The sequence below is a fragment of the Theropithecus gelada genome, chromosome 6, assembly GCF_003255815.1.
Source record: "Theropithecus gelada isolate Dixy chromosome 6, Tgel_1.0, whole genome shotgun sequence".
NCBI lineage: Eukaryota > Metazoa > Chordata > Mammalia > Primates > Cercopithecidae > Theropithecus > Theropithecus gelada.
The window spans coordinates 42385-62223 of NC_037673.1; the positions used below are offsets into that span (position 1 = coordinate 42385).

The following is a 19839-nucleotide window of genomic DNA, read 5'->3' on the forward strand; positions in this document are numbered from 1 at the left end:
TCTGATTCAGTCCTGATTCGGCCTGAGAATTTGCATTTCTAACATGTCCAGGGACCACAGTTTGAAAACCTCCAGGCCGGGCGCGGTGGCTCAAGCCTGTAATCCCAGCACTTTGGGAGGCCGAGACGGGCGGATCACGAGGTCAGGAGATCGAGACCATCCTGGTTAATATGGTGAAACCCCGTCTCTACTAAAAAGTACAAAAAAAAAAAAAAAAAAAAACTAGCCGGGCGTGGTGACGGGCGCCTGTAGTCCCAGCTACTTGGGAGGCTGAGGCAGGAGAATGGCGTGAACCCGGGAGGCAGAGCTTGCAGTGAGCTGAGATCCGGCCACTGCACTCCAGCCTGGGCGATAGAGCGAAACTCCGTCTCAAAAAAAAAAAAAAAAAGAAAACCTCCAATAGCAGACATGGTCCAATAAATGAAGGAATAATAACAGGTGGCAACCTCAGACAGCTTCATCCCAACCAGTAAGAAAGTAAATCCTTTTGTAAACTAAGAGGAAGTATTAATATGGACGTTTGAGCAGACATTTAAGTGTTAGGACAAAGAATTAAAAACTAGCACAGGCACCCCTGAAGCATGATAGGATGGCAACAGAAGGCTGATTTAGTTTCCGAGAAATAGCTGACAGGCAGTGTTGTGTGTGTGTCTACTGGTTAGGAACCCAAAACAAACCTTCAGACCGTTTTCATGAGTACTGAGACGAAGAAAACCACTGGGCAGTGGGTGGTCTGGAAATGTAAATGTTTATGGTACTCCACTAATGAGTCATGGAACCATGTTTCATACCGAAAATGTTTTGTAAATGTGGGCTTCAAGGTTTCAAAGTGAACCCATATGTGTTAGGAGAAAGGACACACCAAAGAGGTAAAATAATTGGGTCAATATAAAATGAAAGAATATTGCCCAGAGAGAAGATGTGGGTAATTGCTAACACGGATCAAAGGCACCAAAAAGGTGAGCTGTGTTTAAGATATTCAGACCCGCACCATCCCGTGCAGTAGACACAGCGGCCGCTGTGTGTAAGATACTCAGATCTGCCCCACCCCGAGCAGTAGACACGGCGGCCGCTGTGTGTAAGATACTCAGACCTGCCCCGTCCCGTGCAGTAGACACGGCGGCCGCTGTGTGTGAGATATTCAGACCTGCACCGTCCCGAGCAGTAGACACGGTGGCCGCTGTGTGTGAGATGCTCAGATCTGCCCCGTCCCGTNCGAGCAGTAGACACGGTGGCCGCTGTGTGTGAGATGCTCAGATCTGCCCCGTCCCGTGCAGTAGACACAGTGGCAAGTAGCCTCCGCACTGGACAGTGCAGCTATGGAACGATGCTATCACCGGAAAGTTCCATCAGCCAGCACTGACGCAGACCTTTGCAAATGCCCCCTCACACCGAACAGCACCTATTTGATAGATTGTCCACTACTCAGTGAAAAGCCTGTGTTAAAAGCGGTATTTGGTAGAAGAGCAAAACGGGAAAAAATTAAAAGTGGCAGGTCATTGTCTTCCATACTGAATTCTGGCAGAAGAATGTTGCAAGGAAGACGGGAGCCACAGGAGAAAGTATCCTTGTCCCAAGACAGGAGGGGGTGCCAGGCATGGTTGGCTCTGTCCCTGGAATTCTATGGCCGGAATCTGGAAAAAGGAAAAGTGACTGGAAAAGGAAAGATTCTGTTTGCAAATGTCATGATGCAGCCGTCAGTAATCCTGAGAAAATAAGTGAACCAAAGTGGCTTTGGAGAGATGCTGCTGGATACATGTACAGACACAATGTACACTTGCGTATGCTTGTTCACATAAAGGACAGGATGGTCATCTGCTCATTCAACAAATACTTGTCGAGGGCCTATATGTGCCAAAGACATCAGATGCACAAGAGGGTGCACTGTGGAACACACGCGCCCAGAAACGCTTAGAAAAATTCTAAGGAAAACAGAAAAGGCATTTTCAAATTAGAGAAATGAGACCACAGTAAAGACTGACCCAGTATTTGGATACATTATGTGATTAACCTTAACACAGGGAGGAAAGTGTTATCTTTCAGTTAATTTCTCAACTTCTGGAAAGCTTAGAACAGACCTGGCTAGGAGGAAACTGAATCCGAGGCAGGTGAGATCGTGGTGCCTGGATGCTTCCAGTGATTGGGTCAGCAGAACCAGGGGTGGGAGATGATCTCTCTTTTTGTTGGCAGATGGTGGTCTCCGCTGTAGCTTTGTCCCTGGTGACGGGACTCAGGCAGCATCCCCCATCAATGGCAAAACCCCCGCCTCTGAGAATGTGGAGAGGACTTGTGAAGACAATGTTGTCCCACGCAGCACAGCCCAGGTGCTGGCAGGACTCAGAGCTAGAGGTTTCTTAGAGGGCAGGGTTGCGGAAGAGGCGTGGACTGCAGCTGCATAGTTTGTGTATATATCAGGCCAGTGTCTCTTGTTCTAGGCACATCCATTTGTGCATTCGTATGAGTATGCACGCAGGGTTTTTCTTTTTTCCTTTTCTTTTTGGAGATGGAGTCTCGCTCTATCACGGAGGCTGGAGTCCAGTGGCGCCATCTTGGCTCACTGCAAGCTCTGCCTCCCAGGTTCCCGCCATTCTCCTGCCTGGGCCTTCCGCCTAGCTGGGATTACAGGCGCCCGCCCCCACGCCCGGCTAATTGTTGGTAGTTTTAGTAGAGACAGGGTTTCCCCGTGTTAGCCAGGATGGTCTCAATCTCCTGACCTTGTGATCTGCCTGCCTCGGCCTCCCAAAGTGCTGGGGTTACAGGCGTGAGCCACCGCGCCCGGCCAGGGTGTTTTTTCTTTAAACCTTAATTTCATAGTAATTAACTTCCCTTTCAAGAGTCAGCCTTGCTGCCACTGAGATGAGGTAGAAAAAGCACAAAAGGATCTGGGCTTGAATCTCCTCTTACTGCATGCTTGGCTTTAGGCAAGTTACCTTCTCAGAACTATAGTTTTCTCTTCAGTAAAATGTGGATGTGGTGCCTTGGCATGGTGAGGATTAAGCAAAGTCACATATTTAAATGTTAGAGTGGATTCTAGCTGGTTGCATTCATTAAGTGTGTCCTCTCTTGAATGAAGGCATTTTCTGCCCCTAGAACTAAGGGAAAACATCAGGGAACATTCCTGGGTGCCATGGGTGATGATGGCTGTGGTACTCCAGGTTGGAGACTCGGCCAACAGTCAGTACAACCCAACTCACTGTTGGGATATGGAGGCTGAGGTCTGCTGCAGTCACTGAGATGCTCCCCACTTTTTAAAAATTTAAAATAGCCCAAGCTAGTCTTAAAGTTCTGGCCTCACGCGATCCTCCCACCTAAGCCTCCCAAAGTGCTGGGATTATAGACGTGAGCCACTGCGTCCAGCGCTGAGCTGTTTCTTGCTGAGGTTTCCCTGTAAGAGGAACTTCCAGCTTGGGTCACAAAATCATAGTTGTTAGTATTTTCAGAGTTCTGGAGAACAAAACAGGAGCCAGTGATGGGAAGGAGAATAAAGATGGACTTCAGAAACTACAGATCAAAGAACTGTGGAAGTTTCTAGAAAGGATTCTTCAACAAGTGATATGAATACTTTGTCAATGAAAAGACTGAAACTCTGTGAATACTTGCAGAGATTTATTCTGAGCCAAATAGAGTGGCCACGCCCATGACACAGCCCTCAGGAGGTGGTTGGGGTGCAACTTGGTTTTACACATTTTAGAAGGTCATGAGACATCAATCAAATCTATTTAAGATATACCTTGGTTCAGCCCAGAAAGGCAGGACGACTCGAAGTGGGGGCTTCTGGGTTATAGGTAGATTTAAAAATGTTCTGATTGGCAATTAGTTGAGAGTTATTACCAACAGAAAGGAATGTCTGGGTTATAAGAGGTTGTGGAGACCAAAGTTTTATCAGCAGATGAAGCCTTGGGGTAGCAGGCGTCCCCTGAATTCCAAAAGGGGGGAGGGCAGAGTCAGCCATGTCCCACCCCTGCTTCATGGTTTTCAGGTTAATTTGGAGTGCCCTGGCTCAGAGAAGGGGTCCATTCAGATGGGTGGGGCCTTAGAATTTTATGTTTGGTTTACAACTTTATGAAGAGAACACTAGAAACCACTTGAATTCACTACATCATGAAAAAAAAAATCCACATTGTAGAAGACGTTTGTAGATTAACACATTAAGTGAATGCCAAAGCCACAAAATACCTAAATTTCTTTGAGGAATTTGAAAACTCTCAGGTATATGCCTTGTGGACAAGAGAGACAGAAAAATGGGACAGAGGATGAGACAGTTTGGAGAATGGATAGCTGATCAGATCTATAGCTGTGCCTAGAGTGCTGAATAATGGATTTGCGTCCACAGGGAAGAAAGTCTCAGGTGCCACTGATAAAAGACCACGTCGTTGGCTCTGGGTCCATTCAACATCTTGGCAGGCAAATTAGTGAAAATTCAGAGACAAGGCTTGGAACTACGAGGATGAAAAGAGCATTCGTGGAATGAGGCACCGAAGAACCTGAAAAGCTGGAAAAACCCCACGAAATAATGAGAGTAATTGTAGTATCCTGAACCAGGGCACAGGACACAGGACACAGGACTGGGGTGGAAGGCGGCAAAGACCCAGGGATCACAGTGGCCCAAAGCTGGGCACTTCCCAATTCCGGGGATTGGTGCTACAGGCACTCCAGGCTCCACCGCAGAACTGTGTCCAGCACGGAGGCAGTGCTGTCTCGGGGGAGGCAGGGCTGCACCACCACCAAGGGGCGGGAAGGTACCGGGCAGGGAGGCGCCCAGTGTTGCCAGCTGCAAGGCGTCGGGGGCGGCGCTGAGGCAGAGCGCGGGGGCGCAGGTTAAACCTAAAGGAGGGAAGCTTTTACGGGGCGGAACAGACAACCGAGTACGCTGCACTGTCCTTCCCACCCGAAATGCGTTTTCCCTTTTTTTTTTTTTGAGACGGAGTTTCGCTCTTGCTGCCCAGGCCTGGAGTGCAACGGCCTGATCTCCGCTCACTGCAACCTCCGCCTTCCGGCTTCAAGCATTCTCCTGCCTCAGCCTCCCGAGTAGCTGGGAATAGGCGTGCGCCACCACCCCCGGCTAATTTTGTATATTTAGTAGATACGGGGTTTCTCCATATTGGTCAGGCTGGTCTCGAACTCCCGACTTCAGGTGATCCACCGCCCTCGACCTCCCAAAGTCCTGGGATTACAGGCGTCAGACACTGCGCACGGCCTGCTTTTTTTTTTTTTTTTTTGGCAGAGTCTGGCTGTCCACCGGGCTGGAGTGCAGTGATCTCGGCTCCCTGCGGCCTCGACTTCCCGGGCTCAGGCGATCCTCCCGCCTCTGCCCATGGAGTAGATGGGACCACAGGGGCCCACCACCACGCCCGACTATTTTCTTTTTTTTTTTTTTTGAGACGGAGTCTCGCTGTGCTCCCAGGCTGGAGTGCAGTGGCGCGATCTCGGCTCACTGCAAGCTCCGCCCCCCGGGTTCACGCCATTCTCCCGCCTCAGCCTCCCAAGTAGCTGGGACTACAGGCGCCCGCTACCGCGCCCGGCTAGTTTTTTGTATTTTTAGTAGAGACGGGGTTCCACCATGTTAGCCAGGATAGTCTCGATCTCCTGACCTTGTGATCCACCCGCCTCGGCCTCCCAAAGTGCTGGGATTACAGGCTTGAGCCACCGCGCCCGGCTATTTTCTGTAATTTTTGTAGGGATGGGGTCTGGCCACGCTGCCCAGGCTGGTCCGAACTGCTGGGCTCAGGAGCTCCGCCCGCCTCCGCCTCCCAAAGCGCAGGGATCACAGGCGTGAGCTACCGCGCCCCGCCCAGAGTTTCCGACTGTTAGCCTGAATCACATTCACGTCAAAACTTCTTTTTATACAAGAACTGAAAGGCTAACTAACTCCCTACTCCATCACTTCCCGTCCCGGGTCGCGGAGCCGGACATTTTCTCCAAGCGCCTTCCCAGCACCGGTAGACGGCTGCCTGCTCCAGAGCTCTGGCTTTCTCCAGACGCCCCCGACCGCACAGGCCCCGCAGGCGCCAGGGCGTTGCTTGGCAACTGAGCTGCGAGGGGATTGGCCGCGCGGGACCCCGTGACCATCCCGGAGCATACGCATTTCCTGCGCCCCCGGAAGTGGAGGTAACGCCAGGCCCTGCCCCCGGCAGAGCCGGAAGCGGAGTCGCCCTGAGAGGTCTCACGTCTCCGTAGGCGCCTCAGCCCAGCCGCGCGCCTTGGCCCATGGCCGCCTACTCCTACCGCCCCGGCCCCGGGGCCGGCCCAGGGCCTGCTGCGGGCGCGGCGCTGCCGGACCAGAGCTTTCTGTGGAACGTCTTCCAGAGGTGCGGCCTGGTACCGCCCCAGCACCTCCCGCCTCCGCTGCGGCCGCCCCCGACTCCTGCCCCCAACGCCGCGGACCCGGTTCACTGCTGGTTCCCCCGCGGCCTCCTCTGTCCCCTGTCGGGTCCCCCGCGGCCTCCCCCGTCCCCCCGTCCCCCCGTCCCCTGCCCCGCCCGCCGCGGCCTCCCCCGTCCCCTGCCCCGACCCCTGCGGCCGCGCCCGTCCCCTGCGGGTCCCCTGCGGTCTCCCCCGTCCCCTGTGGGTCTCCTGTGGCCGCCCCGCCTCCTGCCCCGTCCCTGCCCTGTGCGTTGGGCCCTTCCAGAGGTGCAGAGTAGCCGCTGCAGACCCGAGGTCGCGGCCACCGGCTCCTGGGCTAGGCCCTTTTTCTCGCCTCAGGAGCCGCCGGGCGGAGGGTCTCCAGGGGTGCTTGTTCGGGGAAAGCAGAGACAGACAGCCTGGGCGCTGTTAAGTGTCAGCAGCCGAGGAAGCAGCAGCGACCTGGCGTCTGCTCGGGGCAGGTGACCTTTCCGGCGGCGCCTTCTGTCCCGGGTCGCTTTTCCACGGAATGAGTGACCGAAACTGGAGTGACTCATGGCCAGGGAATGCCGTAGTTATCTGAGGGAATCTTGTTTGTGAAAAAGGGAAACTGGTGCAAATGTGAATTCAGACAGGCCAGGAGAGGAAGGAAGGGAAGGATTGAGAGAGAAAGATGATTGGCCTCTTAGGGGAAGACCCCGCTTGGACGTGGGCTCCTGGGGCACTTCCTTGATTCCCGTGTCCTCCTCAGCGGGATGGGAGAGGCGGAGGTTCCAGGAGGCTCCGAGCCTTCCAGAGTCGGTGCAGGGTTAACAGGAGACGTTTGTTTTGCTTTTCCTGAACTTTGGATCGCCAGCTTATTTGGTCTTCTTGATGTTGTAGGGTTGATAAAGACAGGAGTGGAGTGATATCGGACACCGAGCTTCAGCAAGCTCTCTCCAACGGTGAGTGGGCCAGTGGGACCTGGGTCGGGACCCAGAAGCCTGCTCTGCTCGCAGTGGATAACTTTCTTCCTGAAGTTCATTTTCCAAGGACAAAGGGATCATTAGGACAAAGTATTATTACTGCTTCATGGTGGAGATGCTTCTGGTTTATGTTGTGGCTGCCGCTGTTATTTGGAGTGCCTCACCAAGCCGGCTGACAACTGCGTGCATGAGCACAAGGAAAGGCTTCTTGAGAAATGAAAACTAGGTTGTAGGTTTAGGAGGGAAATAGGAAGCTTAGCTCTGTACAGCGGGAAGCCTTTTGGTAAGTTGGAGGTCCTTGACTTTCCTCGGTGACTGCATCTTGGTGACTTCTCTGAATAGACCTTCGAGGGCATTGGGGGGTGATTGTTGGAGGGCTTGGGGAGCTCAGGCAGCACTTGTGTGGGAACGTGGCTGTTACAGGAGCCGCAGAAACGGGGACTGCATTCCTGGGGAAAGGATTGGGGGTGTTGGAGGCGCTGGCAGGGGAATTATGGGGAGGTGTTCTTATCAGTGTGCGAATACTGGGCGTTCAGGCGGCGGGAAATCCGGGTCCTTGGGTGTTGTGAGCTCCCTGCAGTTAGTTCTTGCCAGTTTCAGCTCAATTGATCCCCCCTCCCCTGCGGTATCATTGGACACATTTTACTTCATTGAACACCTGACTGCAGCTTTTTCTGTAATCCCTCAGGGGCAGTCATCTTTTCCGATTCTGTGTATAGTTTCCCTTTCCAGATCCGTGCCATTTAAGCTAGAAAAGGGATCAGTTTTGAGATGTTGTGAAAATGTTGAAAGGCTCCTCGTTATTAGTGGGAAGTACCTGATGTTGCCAGAGACTGGACTGGGGCGCGGGGAGCACTATGGCTGCTGGACACTGCCTCACTGCGCTGTGCGTGGGGGATGCTTCATTCAGCCTTACTGCCTAATGATTTGTGAGGATTTGTGTTTTCAGAGTAACATGTTTACCTTATATTCTGACATCAGTTCCCGATATGTGACGTGTGGGCCACAGATGCTGGTGTATTATTTCACATGCATTTATATAGATTGTTTTCAGGGAATTCAGAAATTCTGTTATCTCTGCTCTAGTGATTGTGCTTTCTTGATTTTTCTCTTTTCATTATTCTTAAATCCTCCTTTTTTAAATTTGCATCTCAGTTCCTTTATACTTGGGAAGTGCAAGACATGGCTACTAGAAAAAGATGTCAAGAGAACCTGGAATCTAATAGGCTACAATTTGGCAAATCTTAGCTTAAAACGTCCTAAATGTTGACCACAGTGGATGCAGATGGCTCTGTGCATCATCTGTGAAATGTGGTCAGATGACCACCCAGGTTCAAGTGGTTTGTCACCAGGGTGGTACGAGACACACAGAGTGCCCTCCCCAGAGGCCATGTCGCAGAGACGTTTATTTTGAGTGGTTTTCCAGTGAGTGATGCAAGATTTATGATCCATTTTAACAGCCTGCTTTTTATGCGTTTGCTTAGGTTTTTAGATTTTAGGTTTAGTTTTAGGTTTTCTGTTAAACTTGCTCACCTAGGAGTGGTGGTCAAATACTGGACCTCATTAGTGTGAAAGCCTGCCCACTTTGGCAGGCTCCACTAGAGTGCTTTGGGGCCTGCCTGGATTCCAGTCCTGGCTCTACCAGTTTTGTGTCCTCGCCGTTACTGGGAGGGAATATTGAGGAAATGCATGCGAGGTGCTTCCCGTGATCCTGGCATGGAGCAAGTGCTCAGTGACTCAGCTGCGGTTATTAGTAGTGGCTAATACATGACCACTGTTCTTGGCCAACAAGCCCGCTCAGAGCTTTAATGGTTTTCCATCACCTAATGATGGTGATGATGGTTTCCACTTACTGAACACTCACACGTTGAGCTAGGCACTTAAATCCAGGGTCAGCATTATTGTTTGGGGGTTGGGGGCAGACACCTCCTGCTCTGACTTGTGTGTTTGGGTTCCCGTATTTTCACCAGAGGGTGTTAGTCCTGCCCCACTTCAGCTGGTCCTCAAAGCATATATAGCTCTTTAATCATCAGCAAGTATCTGTCAGAACATAATGTTGATTTCAGCTGCTACTAAATATCTACCAGGAGCCTGCTTGAGAGAGAGAATTGCCGGACAGGTGCTGAGTCCCCCATTCCTGAGATACTTTGAAATGAGTGTCTGGCTTAACCCAAGCTGTGCATCGGGACCTCTCACTGTGTTCCCAATGGAGTCACTTTTCTTAGGCACCTCCCTTTACCTTGGGCTCTGAGCTTCCTCTGCCTTTCATCTCTGTAGGATGAAGCCCACTTGCCCTTCAGGATGCAAAGCCCTCTTCTCTAAAGTGCCTGCCGGGCCACGTGCAGTGGCTCACGCCTGACCTCCCAACACTTTGGGAGGCCAAGGCAGGGGGATCGCTTGAGCACAGGAGTTTGAGACCAGCCTGGGCAACATTGTGAAGCCCTGTTCCTTGAATTGCCCTGGGAGATTTCCTCAGCTTGTGCTGGGGGCATGTGGCCCCATGAAGCCCGTAGTCACTGTCCACCCTGAGGGACGCTGGCTTTGGGGCTCACACGCCTGCTGCGGGGCAGCCCCCGGAGATGGCCGCCCTGTTCCTCCCTGGAGCTGGAGCTGCAATGTGTGCTTAGCAGCTGTGGTGGCTGTTCTGTTTTGTTTGCATCTTATAAACCATTTACCTGATTACATTTTCCTCTTCAATTTAGCTGCTAGAAAATTTAAAGTCCGGTTGGTGGCTCGCCAGTAATGAGAGTTTACAGTAGAGGTAAACTTTATGACAGAGTCTTAGACCTCTCCACTTTCTCCTCAGCCAACGTGGTTAACATTTACTTTATTTTGCTGTACTGTGTCTTTGTGTTTCCTGAGTTCCTTCTGGAATAAGGCGGGTCATTAGTAAGCACAGGTTTCTGGTCGTCTCACAGCCTCAGGCAGTGGGCGGTGCTGTCCGTGCTCCCTTTCCGGTTGCCTGTGGTAGCTCTCAAGTTGCAGGGCTGCGATTTGAAGCCTGATGTAGTGCACCGTGTTTCTGTCGTGTTCTGTGGTGGTTTGCTCCTCACATGTGAGCGTTCACCCTGTGGCCCTGTGTTTTTCCACCGCACATCTGCCTGGTGGCATCCTACTGGATGTCTCAGCAGAGCCACTCTGTTCTGGATGCCCTTGTCCCCAACCCCTTTGCTCTGGGCTCTGAGCTGCTTCTGCCTTTCATCTCTGTAGGATGAAGCCCCACCCGCCCTTCGGGATGCCAGCCTTGGCAACATCGTGAGACCCTGTTTCTACAAAAAGTCAACAAAATGAACCCAGTGTGGTGGTGCACGCCTGTAGTCCCAGCTACTTGGGAGGCTGAGATGGGAAGATCACTTGAGCCTGGGAGGTTGAGGCTGCATTGAGCTGAGATCAAGCCACAGCACTCCAGCCTGGGAGACAGAGCGAAACCTTATCTCAAAAAAACAAAGAAAGTGGATGCATGCTGCTCCTGCCATTGGGTCATCGCAGCATTTTTCTTTTCTCTGATGCGCACCTTTTGCCTCATCGTGGGGTCTCATGTTTTCGTAGTTCCCTCTCGCTACAGGATTGTGAGCTGCGTGAAGGAAGGTTCATAGTTGTGTTGTATGTACAGGCACACAAAATTTGTCTTTGGACAGACACATATTAATCCACTTCCTTCTCCTCTCTGAATTTCTTTATATAAAAAAATAATTAGAGATGGAGTCTCACTGTCTTTCCCAGGCTGGTCTCAAACTCCTAGGCTCACGCGATCGTCCCGCCTCAGCCTATACTAATATGAATTCCTATACTAATGTGATTGAAATTAGTGTAACTTCTATAATAATTGTTCTCCCAGATTGGGCTTCTGTTTTGATAGTAGAAGTAAATTATTAGGCTATTTCAAGAAATTAATATATTACTGGTAGAAAAACTGAAGCTACAAAATAGCCTGGTTTCTCACCTCAGTTAAATTTGTGCTTCTGAGTGTTTGTATTGTAGGTGCACTGAGAAGGTATCTGTGGCCCGTACACTGATTCCTTGATGAGACTTGTTTGCACAGGAGAGCTGCTAAAAATTACTGCTCTCAGGGAGGTCTGTGGTAAACAGGTATGAAGAAGAAAACTGTTCTCTGCTCTTCTTTTTGCAATAAAATGTTACAAACTATCTTGAGTTCGATCCCTTTCGGGTGTTTGGGTATTTTTTTTTTTAAACATTCACATATTTCTTGGAATCATAAGAAATTAACTTTGTGCTTCTGAAGTAGGTTTGCCTTAATATAACACTGATGTATTTGTAAGGGGCATTTTTAAAGCTGTACTTTAAAAAATAATAATTCTTACATTCTTTTGAAGGTTTTTTTTGTTTGTTTTTGAGACGGAGGCTCGCTGTCTCGCCCAGGCTGGATGCAGTGGTGCGATCTTGGCTCACTGCAACCTCCGTGTCCGGGGTTCAAGCGATTCTCCTGCCTCAGCCTCCTGAGTAGCTGGGATCACAGGCGCCTGCCACTATGCCCGGCTAAATTTTTGTATTTTTAGTAGAGATGGGGTTTCACTGTGTTAGCCAGGATGGTCTCGATCTCCTGACCTCATTGTCTGCCTGCCTCGGTCTCCCAAAGTGCTGGGATTACAGGCGTGAGGCAGGGGGCCAATGTGGTGAAACCTCATCTCTACTAAAAATACAAAATTAGTCGGGAATGGTGGTGTGCGCCTGTAATCCCAGCTACCCGGGAGGCTGAGGCATGAGAATCACTTGAATCCGGGAGGCAGAGGTTGCAGTGAGCTGAGATCGCGCCACTGCACTCCATCCTGCGGGACAGTGAGACTCCATCTCAAAAAAAAAAAAAAAAAAAAAAAGGAATAACCCTTGTTTAGGTGTTACAAAATCCAGGCCAGACAAATCTAAACTTAATCTCACACCCAGTTCCTAGATTAGTCTGTTCTCCAGCTCAGGTTTGGCCTAAGCCTCAGGGGTCCTTACTTGGTGGGCGCCACCTGCTCCCTTCCCCACCTTTGTTCCTGTTTTTCCTCTGCTGGCTCCTCTGGGGTTGGGTGTGTTCAGAGGCGGCGACAGGCTAAAGGTCTTTGGCTTTTAGGTTCTGTTGATGGGTGAGTTCCAAATACTAGCTTTCTCTTGTAGGATATTTCATTTAGTTATCTATTAAAAATATTTATTTAGAACACACCATTCATGTGCCAGACACTGTTCCAGGCACTGGGGATAGGGTAATAAATGAGATCAACAGAAACACCTGCCCACGTTAAGCTCCTGTTCTAGGGAAGACGAAAAAGAGAGAAAATACACGTGTCCTTAGTACGTTAGAAGTTTCCAAGCACTGTAAAGAAAAATAAAGCAGGCTGGACTCGGCGGCTCATGCCTGTAATCCCGGCACTTTGGGAGACAGGTGGGAGGATTACTTGAGCTCAGGAATTTGAGACCAGCCTGGGTAACATGGCAAATCCTGTCTTTACCAAAAGAAAAAAAAAATTAGCTGGGTGGGGTAGTCCCAGCCACTGGGGAGGCTGAGGAGGGAGAATTGCTTCAGTCCTGGAGGTGAAGGTTGCAGTAAGCCGAGATCGTGCCATTGCACTCCAGCCTGGGTGACAAAGCCAGACCCTGTCTCAGAAAAAAAAAGTAAAGGAAATGAAAAAAAGAAAGCAGAGATGGGGCAAGCAGGGGAGAGGGCTGGGGACGCAGGGGAGGGTGCTGGGGATGCAGGGGAGGGGTTGGGAACACGGGGGAGAGGCTGGGGACGCAAACTTGCCTGAGTTCACACAGTTCTCTGCCCCTCTCCTGTCACACAAGGCGTGGGCCCCCTGGGGCTTGTGGTGGTTTTGCGCCAAGCTAATATCTTGTTCTTCCCAACAGACAGAGGCCCACTGAGGCTTCTCTCTCCTCCACAGGGAACAGCATTGGCCTAAACCTGCAGACACCATTGCAAAGGGAAGTCAGCTCAGGCGAACCCGCTGGTGAAGAATGATTCCAATGTGAGGACACAGAGGCCGACATTTCTTGCCATGGGTGATTTAATGTTGGGCCTCAATTTTTCACTCTCCTGTAAGAGTATGACACAGCTCGCAGCTGCAGCCTAGCCAGGGCCCGAGGGAGGGTGGATGGACTTATCCATCCCACAGGTGTTGCTCGTGGCTGGGTGACTTGCTTCTGCCAACGAGATTTGCACAGACACGGCACAAGCAGAAGCCTGGAATGTGCGGGCACTGCCAGGCCTGCCCTCTAAGGCTCTTGATTTTCCCCACGAGATGCGCGTGCCCCGGGGAACAGCGGCTCTGGCTGCAGGATGAGAAGCGTGTGGAGCACACATGGTTCCCATGCTCAGCCTGGAGTCAAGCCCAGACTAGATCAGCCTAAGCCCAGCCACGCCACAGGTGCAGGAGTGGAGAGCAAACGCTAACTGTCCATGACAGTCGCTTTCTTTCTTTTTTTTTTTTTTTTGAGACGGAGTCTCGCTCTGTCGCCCAGGCTGGAGTGCAGTGGCCGGATCTCAGCTCACTGCAAGCTCCGACAGTCGCTTTCAAAGGGGCGTGTCGTGTGCCTCATCCCAGCAACAGTGACGGCATTTCTCTGTCAGTCGGTAAATGATTATTGACAAGCAGTGTGCTGGGAAGCTAGAGTGATTTGAGTAGATTCTGCCTCTCTTCTCACGGAGCTTCCTTTCTAGAGGGGAAGGCAGATGATGGATGAATAAATGTAAGTGATTCTAATAGGTTGGGGCAGCAGTCATTAAAAGTAATGGCAAAAAAAAAAAAAGTGGGAAGGAGCTGGTGCTGCAGTTCGTTAATAGCAATGGCAAAAATCTCGATGACTTCTGCACCAACCTAACACAGTAATCACGGGTGTGCAAAATGTGGCAATGGGGGAGTTCCAAGTGCTAGGATGGCATCTGGCTTCCTGGAGTCTGGAGATGGGTTGGCAACCTAACCAAGGTTAAGTCCCAGTGAGGGGGTGGGCAGGGAGCGATATTTCAGTGGAGACTCCAAGGATGAATGGTATTTAGGGAGTAAACCCCGGTAGTGAGAGGGGGAGTGTTTCTGGCACAAAGAGCCTGTGCCAAGGCCGGTGGGGCGGGAGGACACTGTGTGTTCATCCACCTGAGGGGCGACCAGCAGGCTGGAGCTGAGTGAGTTAAGAGAAGGATGCGGAGCCTGGGAAAGGCACCCCAGGCAGAGGGCACAGCAGGGGAAAGGTCCAGAGTCATGCCTGAGCCTCTGTGGTTTGGGGAACTGGCAGAGGCCTGTCCGGGAGGAAGGGAATGGCAGAGGGAAGAGACCTTAGGCCAGAGTAGACGGCAGGGCCGTGCTGGGCACTGTGGGCTGTGGATGGGAGCTGGCATTTAAGAGGGGAAACCGTAAGCCAGGGCAGGTGGGTGGAGGGCCGGGCTGGGCACCATAGTGAAGACCATAGGCCAGGGTAGAGGGCAGGGCCGTGCTGGGCACTGTGGGCTGTGGATGGGTGCTGGCATTTAAGAGGGGAGACCATAAGCCAGGGCAGGGGGGTGGAGGGCCGGGCTGGGCACCGGAGTGAAGACCATAGGCCAGGGTAGAGGGCAGGGCCGTGCCGGGCACTGTGGGCTGTGGATGGGTGCTGGCATGTAAGAGGGGAGTCCAGAGGGCAGGGCCATCCTGGACACCTTGGACTGTGAATGGGAGCTGGCATTTATGCTCGGGTGATGGGAACATGTTAAAAGATTTTAAGGAGAGGAGTAACATTTGGGATTAATGTGTATTCTGGGAATCTCAACAAAGTAAATTCATAGTTTGAATTTTCACAAGACTTCTGTACAGGCAGAGAGAAATAAGATCGTGTCTACGGCTGTGTGTTGATTATATTAAAAATATTTCTGGCCGGGCGCGGTGGCTCAAGCCTGTAATCCCAGCACTTTGGGAGGCCGAGGCGGGTGGATCACGAGGTCAGGAGATCGAGACTATCCTGGCTAACATGGTGAAACCCCGTCTCTACTAAAAATACAAAAAACTAGCCGGGTGTGGTGGCGGGCGCCTGTAGTCTCAGCTACTTGGGAGGCTGAGGCGGGAGAATGGCGTGAACCCGGGAGGCGGAGCTTGCAGTGAGGAGATCACGCCACTGCACTCCAGCCTGGGAGACACAGCGAGACTCCGTCTCCAGTGTAGCAAAAAAAAAAAAAAAAATTTCTAAGTTTTTAAACGTCATTTCAACTGGTGTGTTTCTGTCTCACATTGGACATAAGTAGATTGCAAGGTTAATGGAAAATAGAAAAGTTAACTCATGAACATAAAAGAGATATCGATTTGAAAACAAAACATTTATTCATTTACTTCTGCTGCAGTTTTCTTGACTGCTGAAGTTCGTGAGAAGGGATTGTTCAGGGAGGGTTGTGGGGCTGAAGACCCGGACAAGAGCTGGTGCTACCGCTATTCAAATCTGAGGTTGGTGGAGCTGGAGCCTTGGGGAGGAGCCGACGCTGCCTTTTAAGTCTGAGAGTCGTTGAGCTGGAGGTCCACGGAGGAGCTGGTGCTGCCACTGATGTTTTAGGTTGTGGAGCTGAAGACAGTGAAGGAGCCAGTGTGGCTATTCCTCTGTGAGGGTCGTGGAGCTGGAGATCCAGGGGGAGAGGTGATCTAGTTTGAGGTTCATGCAGCTGCAGACCCAGAGAGGAGCTGGCGTTTCTTTAGTTTGAGGGTTGTGCAGCTGTAGAACCCAGGAGGAGCTGGCATTTTTCTAGTATTAGTGTCCTGCAACTGGAGAGGAGCTGATGTTCCAGTTTGAGGGCCGTGCAGCTGGAGACCCGAGGGGGAGCTGATGTTCCAGTTTGAGGGCCGTGCAGCTGGAGACCTGGCGGGGAGCTGATGTTCCATTTTGAGGCCGTGCTGCTGTAGATCCGTGGGGAGCCGATGTTCCAGTTTGAGGGCCGTGCAGCTGGAGCCCAGGGCTGAGCTGATGTTCCAATTTGAGGGCCATGCAGCTGGAGACCCGGCGGGGAGCTGATATTCCAGTTGGAGGGCCGTGCAGCTTGAGACCTGACGGGGAGCAGATGTTCCAGTTTGAGGGCGGTGCAGCTGGAGACCCGGGGGAGAAATGATGTTTTAGTTTCAGGGCCGTGTAGCTGGAGCCTGGGCGGGGAACTGATGTTCCAGTATGAGGGCCCTGCACCTGGAGACCTGGGGGGGAACATCAAACTGGAACATCAGCTCCCCTCCTGGTCTCCAGCTGCACGGCCCTCAAACTGGAACATCAGCTCCCTGTAGGGTCTCCAGCTGCACGGTTCTCAAACTAGAATATCAGCTCTCTTGCCATGTGTCCAGCTGCACGGCCCTCAAACTGCAACATCAGCTACCCCCAGGTCTCCAGCTGCATGGCGCTCAAACTGGAACGTCAGCTGCCTCTGCCGGGTCTCCAGCTGCACGGACCTCAAACTGGAACAGCTCAAACTGGAACAGTTTGAAGTTGGTGGGGCAGCTCCTGTTCCAGTTTGAGGTCTGTGCAGCTGGAGCCCAGGGCTGAGCCGACGTTTCAGTTTGAGGGCTGTGTAGCTGGAGACCCAGCAGGGAGCTGATGTTCCAGTTTGAGGGCCATGCATCTGGAGACTCATCAGGAAGCTGATGTTCCAGTTGGAGGGCCGGGGAGCTGGACACACAGGGGTAAGCTAATGCTCCAGTTTGAGGGCAGTGCTGCTGTAGACCCAGTGGGGAGCTGACGTTCCAGTTTGAGCGCCATGCAGCTGGAGACCCGGGGGTAGCTGATGTTGCAGTTTGAGGGCCGTGCAGCTGGACACATGGCAAGAGAGCTGATGTTCTAGTTTGAGAACCGTGCAGCTGGAGACCAGGAGGGGAGCTGATGTTCCAGTTTAAGGGCCATGCAGCCAGAGACCGGGTGGGGAGCCGATGTTCCAGTTTGAGGTCCGTGCAGCTGGAGACCCTACGGGGAGCTGATGTTCCAGTTTGAGGGCCGTGCTGCTGGAGAGCCGGTGGGGAGCTGATGTTCCAGTTTCACAGCCATGCTGCTGGAGAACCGTGGGGGAGTTGATGTTGCAGTTTGAGGACCGTGCAACTGGAGATTCAGGGTGGCGCCGATGTTCCAGTTTGAGGGCGATGCAGCTGGAGACCCGGTGGGAGCTGATGTTCCAGTTTGAGGGCCCAGAAGCTGATGTTCCAGTTTAAGGGCCATGCAGCTGGAGACACGGCGGGGAGCTCATGTTCCAATTTGAGGGTCGTGCAGCTGGAGAACTAGGGAGGAGCTGATGTTGTTTTCATTTGAGAGCCGTGGAGCTGGACACCTGGAGAGGAACTGGTGTTCTAGTTTCACGGTTGTAGAGCTGGGGATGCAGGGAGGAGCTGTTGTCTTTATAGTTTGAGGGCCGTGGAGCTGAAGACCCTGGGAGGAGCTGTTCTAGTTTGAGGGTCGTGCAGCTGGACACCCTAGGAGGAGCTGATGTTGTTGCAGTTTGAGTATTGTGCAGCTGGAGATCTAGTGGGGAAGAGGTCCTGCAATTCGAATCTGAGGGTCTCGGGGCTGGAATCTACGGGAAGAGCCAGTGCTGCCTCTCATGTCTTAGGCTGTGGAGCTGGAGACCCACGGAGGAGCCCGTTGCTGGTGTTTCTCATTGAGGGTTGTGGATACAGGGTGGAGTATTGTTTTCTAGTTTGTGGGTCGTGGAGCTGGAGACCCGTGGAGGAGCCGGTGGTGGTGTTTCTCATTGAGAGTTGTGGAGCTAGAGATACAGGGTGGAGCGTTGTTTTCTGGTTTGTGGGTTGTGGAGCTGGAGACCCGTGGAGGAGCTGGACTTGGTGTTTCTAGTTGAGAGTCGTGGAGCTGGAGACGCATGGAGGAGCCGGAGTTGGTGTTTCTAGTTGAGGGTCATCGAGGTGGAGACGGCGGAGTAGCCGCTATTGATGTTTTTGTTTAAGGGTCATGGAGCTGGAGATACAGGGTGGAGCGTTGTTTTCTAGTTTGTGGGTCATGGACCTGGAGACCCGTGGAGGAGGTGTCCTTGGTGTTTCTGGTTGAGGGTCGTGGAGTTGGAGACACGCGGAGGAGCCATTGTTGGTATTTCTAGTTGAGGATCGTGGAGCTGGAGTCCCGCGGAGAATCCGGTGTTGGTGTTTCTTGCTGAGGGTCATGGTGCTGGAGACCTGCGGAGGAGAAGCTGTTCGTGTTTCTAGTTGAATGTCGTGGAGCTGGAGACCCGCCAGGAGCCGGTGTTGGTGTTTGTAGTTGAGGGTCGTGTCGCTGGAGACCCGCGGAGGAGCCGGTGTTGGTGTTTCTAGTTGAGGTTTGGGGAGTTGGAGACCCGTGGAAGAGCTGGTGTTAGTGTTTCTAGTTGAGGGTTGTGGAGGAGAAGACCTGCAGAGGAGCCGGTGTTGGTGTTTCTAGTTGAGGTTTGGGAAGTTGGAGACCTGTGGAGGAGCCATTGTTGGTGTTTCTCGTTGACTGTTGTGGAGCTGGAGATATAGGGTGATGTGTTGTTTTCTAGTTTGTGGTTTGCGGAGCTGGAGACCCGCGGAGGAGCCAGTTTTGTTGTTTCTAATTGAGGATCATGGAGCTGGAGACCTGCGGAGGAGCCCATGTTGGTGTTTGTAGTTGAGGGTTTTGGAGCTGGAGACTCGCGGAGGAACTGCAGTTGGTGTTTCTAGTTGATGTTTGTGGAGCGGGAGATACACGGTGGAGCATTGTTTTCTAGTTTGTGGGTTGTGGAGCTGGAGATCTGTGGAGGAGCTGTCATTGGTGTTTCTGGTTGAGGGTTTGGAGTTGGAGACACACAGAGGAGCCATTGTTGGTGTTTCTAGTTGAGGATCGTGGAGCTGGAGTCCCGCGGAGGATCCGGTGTTGGTGCTTCTTGCTGAGAGTCATGGTGCTGGAGACCTGTGGAGGAGAAGCTGTTGGTGTTTCTAGTTGAATGTTGTGAAGCTGGAGACCCGCCAGGAGCCGGTGTTGGTGTTTGTAGTTGAGGGTCGTGTCGCTGGAGACCCGCGGAGGAGCCGGTGTTGGTGTTTCTAGTTGAGGTTTGGGGAGTTGGAGACCCGTGGAGGAGCCATTGTTGGTGTTTCTCGTTGACTTTTGTGGAGCTGGAGATATAGGGTGATGCGTTGTTTTCTAGTTTGTGGTTTGCGGAGCTGGAGACCCGCGGAGGAGCCGGTTTTCTTGTTTCTGTTTGAGGATCGTGGAGATGGAGACCTGCGGAGGAGCCCGTCTTGGTGTTTGTAGTTGAGGGTTTTGGAGCTGGAGACTCGCAGAGGAACTGCAGTTGGTGTTTCTAGTTGATGTTTGTGGAGCTGCAGATACAGGGTGGAGCGTTGTTTTCTAGTTTGTGGGTCATGGAGCTGGAGACCAGTGGAGGAGCTGGAGTTGGTGTTTCTAATTGAGGGTAGTGGAGCTGGAGACCCATGGAGGAGCCGGAATTGGTGTTTCTAGTTGAGGGTCATCGAGGTGGCAACGGCGGAGTAGCCGCTGTTGGTGTTTTTGTTTGACGGTCATGGAGCAGGAAATACAGGGTGGAGCGTTGTTTTCTAGTTTGTGGGTCATGGAGCTGGAGACTCGTGGAGCAGGAGTTGGTGTTTCT

At 52.1% G+C, this 19839-nt stretch overlaps 2 protein-coding genes across 8 annotated transcripts in view; both read left to right on the forward strand.

The window, feature by feature from the left end:
* The window catches only part of LOC112625879 (bromodomain-containing protein 9), a 40552-nt gene that overhangs the window by 15457 nt on the left and 5256 nt on the right, over positions 1–19839 (forward strand). The gene's annotated exons all lie outside the window — the stretch shown is intronic.
* Positions 6087–19839, forward strand: part of PDCD6 (programmed cell death 6) — a 43399-nt gene continuing 29646 nt past the window's right edge. For 2 of the 7 annotated variants that reach the window (XM_025387347.1, XM_025387348.1), the window contains exons 1-2: positions 6100–6308; positions 7225–7286. In XM_025387347.1, coding sequence (XP_025243132.1) covers positions 6208–6308; positions 7225–7286 — 163 coding nt within the window. In that variant the 5' untranslated portion in view covers positions 6100–6207. Of the gene's footprint in view, positions 6309–7224; positions 7287–19839 lie in introns of all 7 variants that reach the window. The other 5 variants (XM_025387349.1, XM_025387346.1, XM_025387345.1 and 2 more) reach the window with 5 other exon arrangements.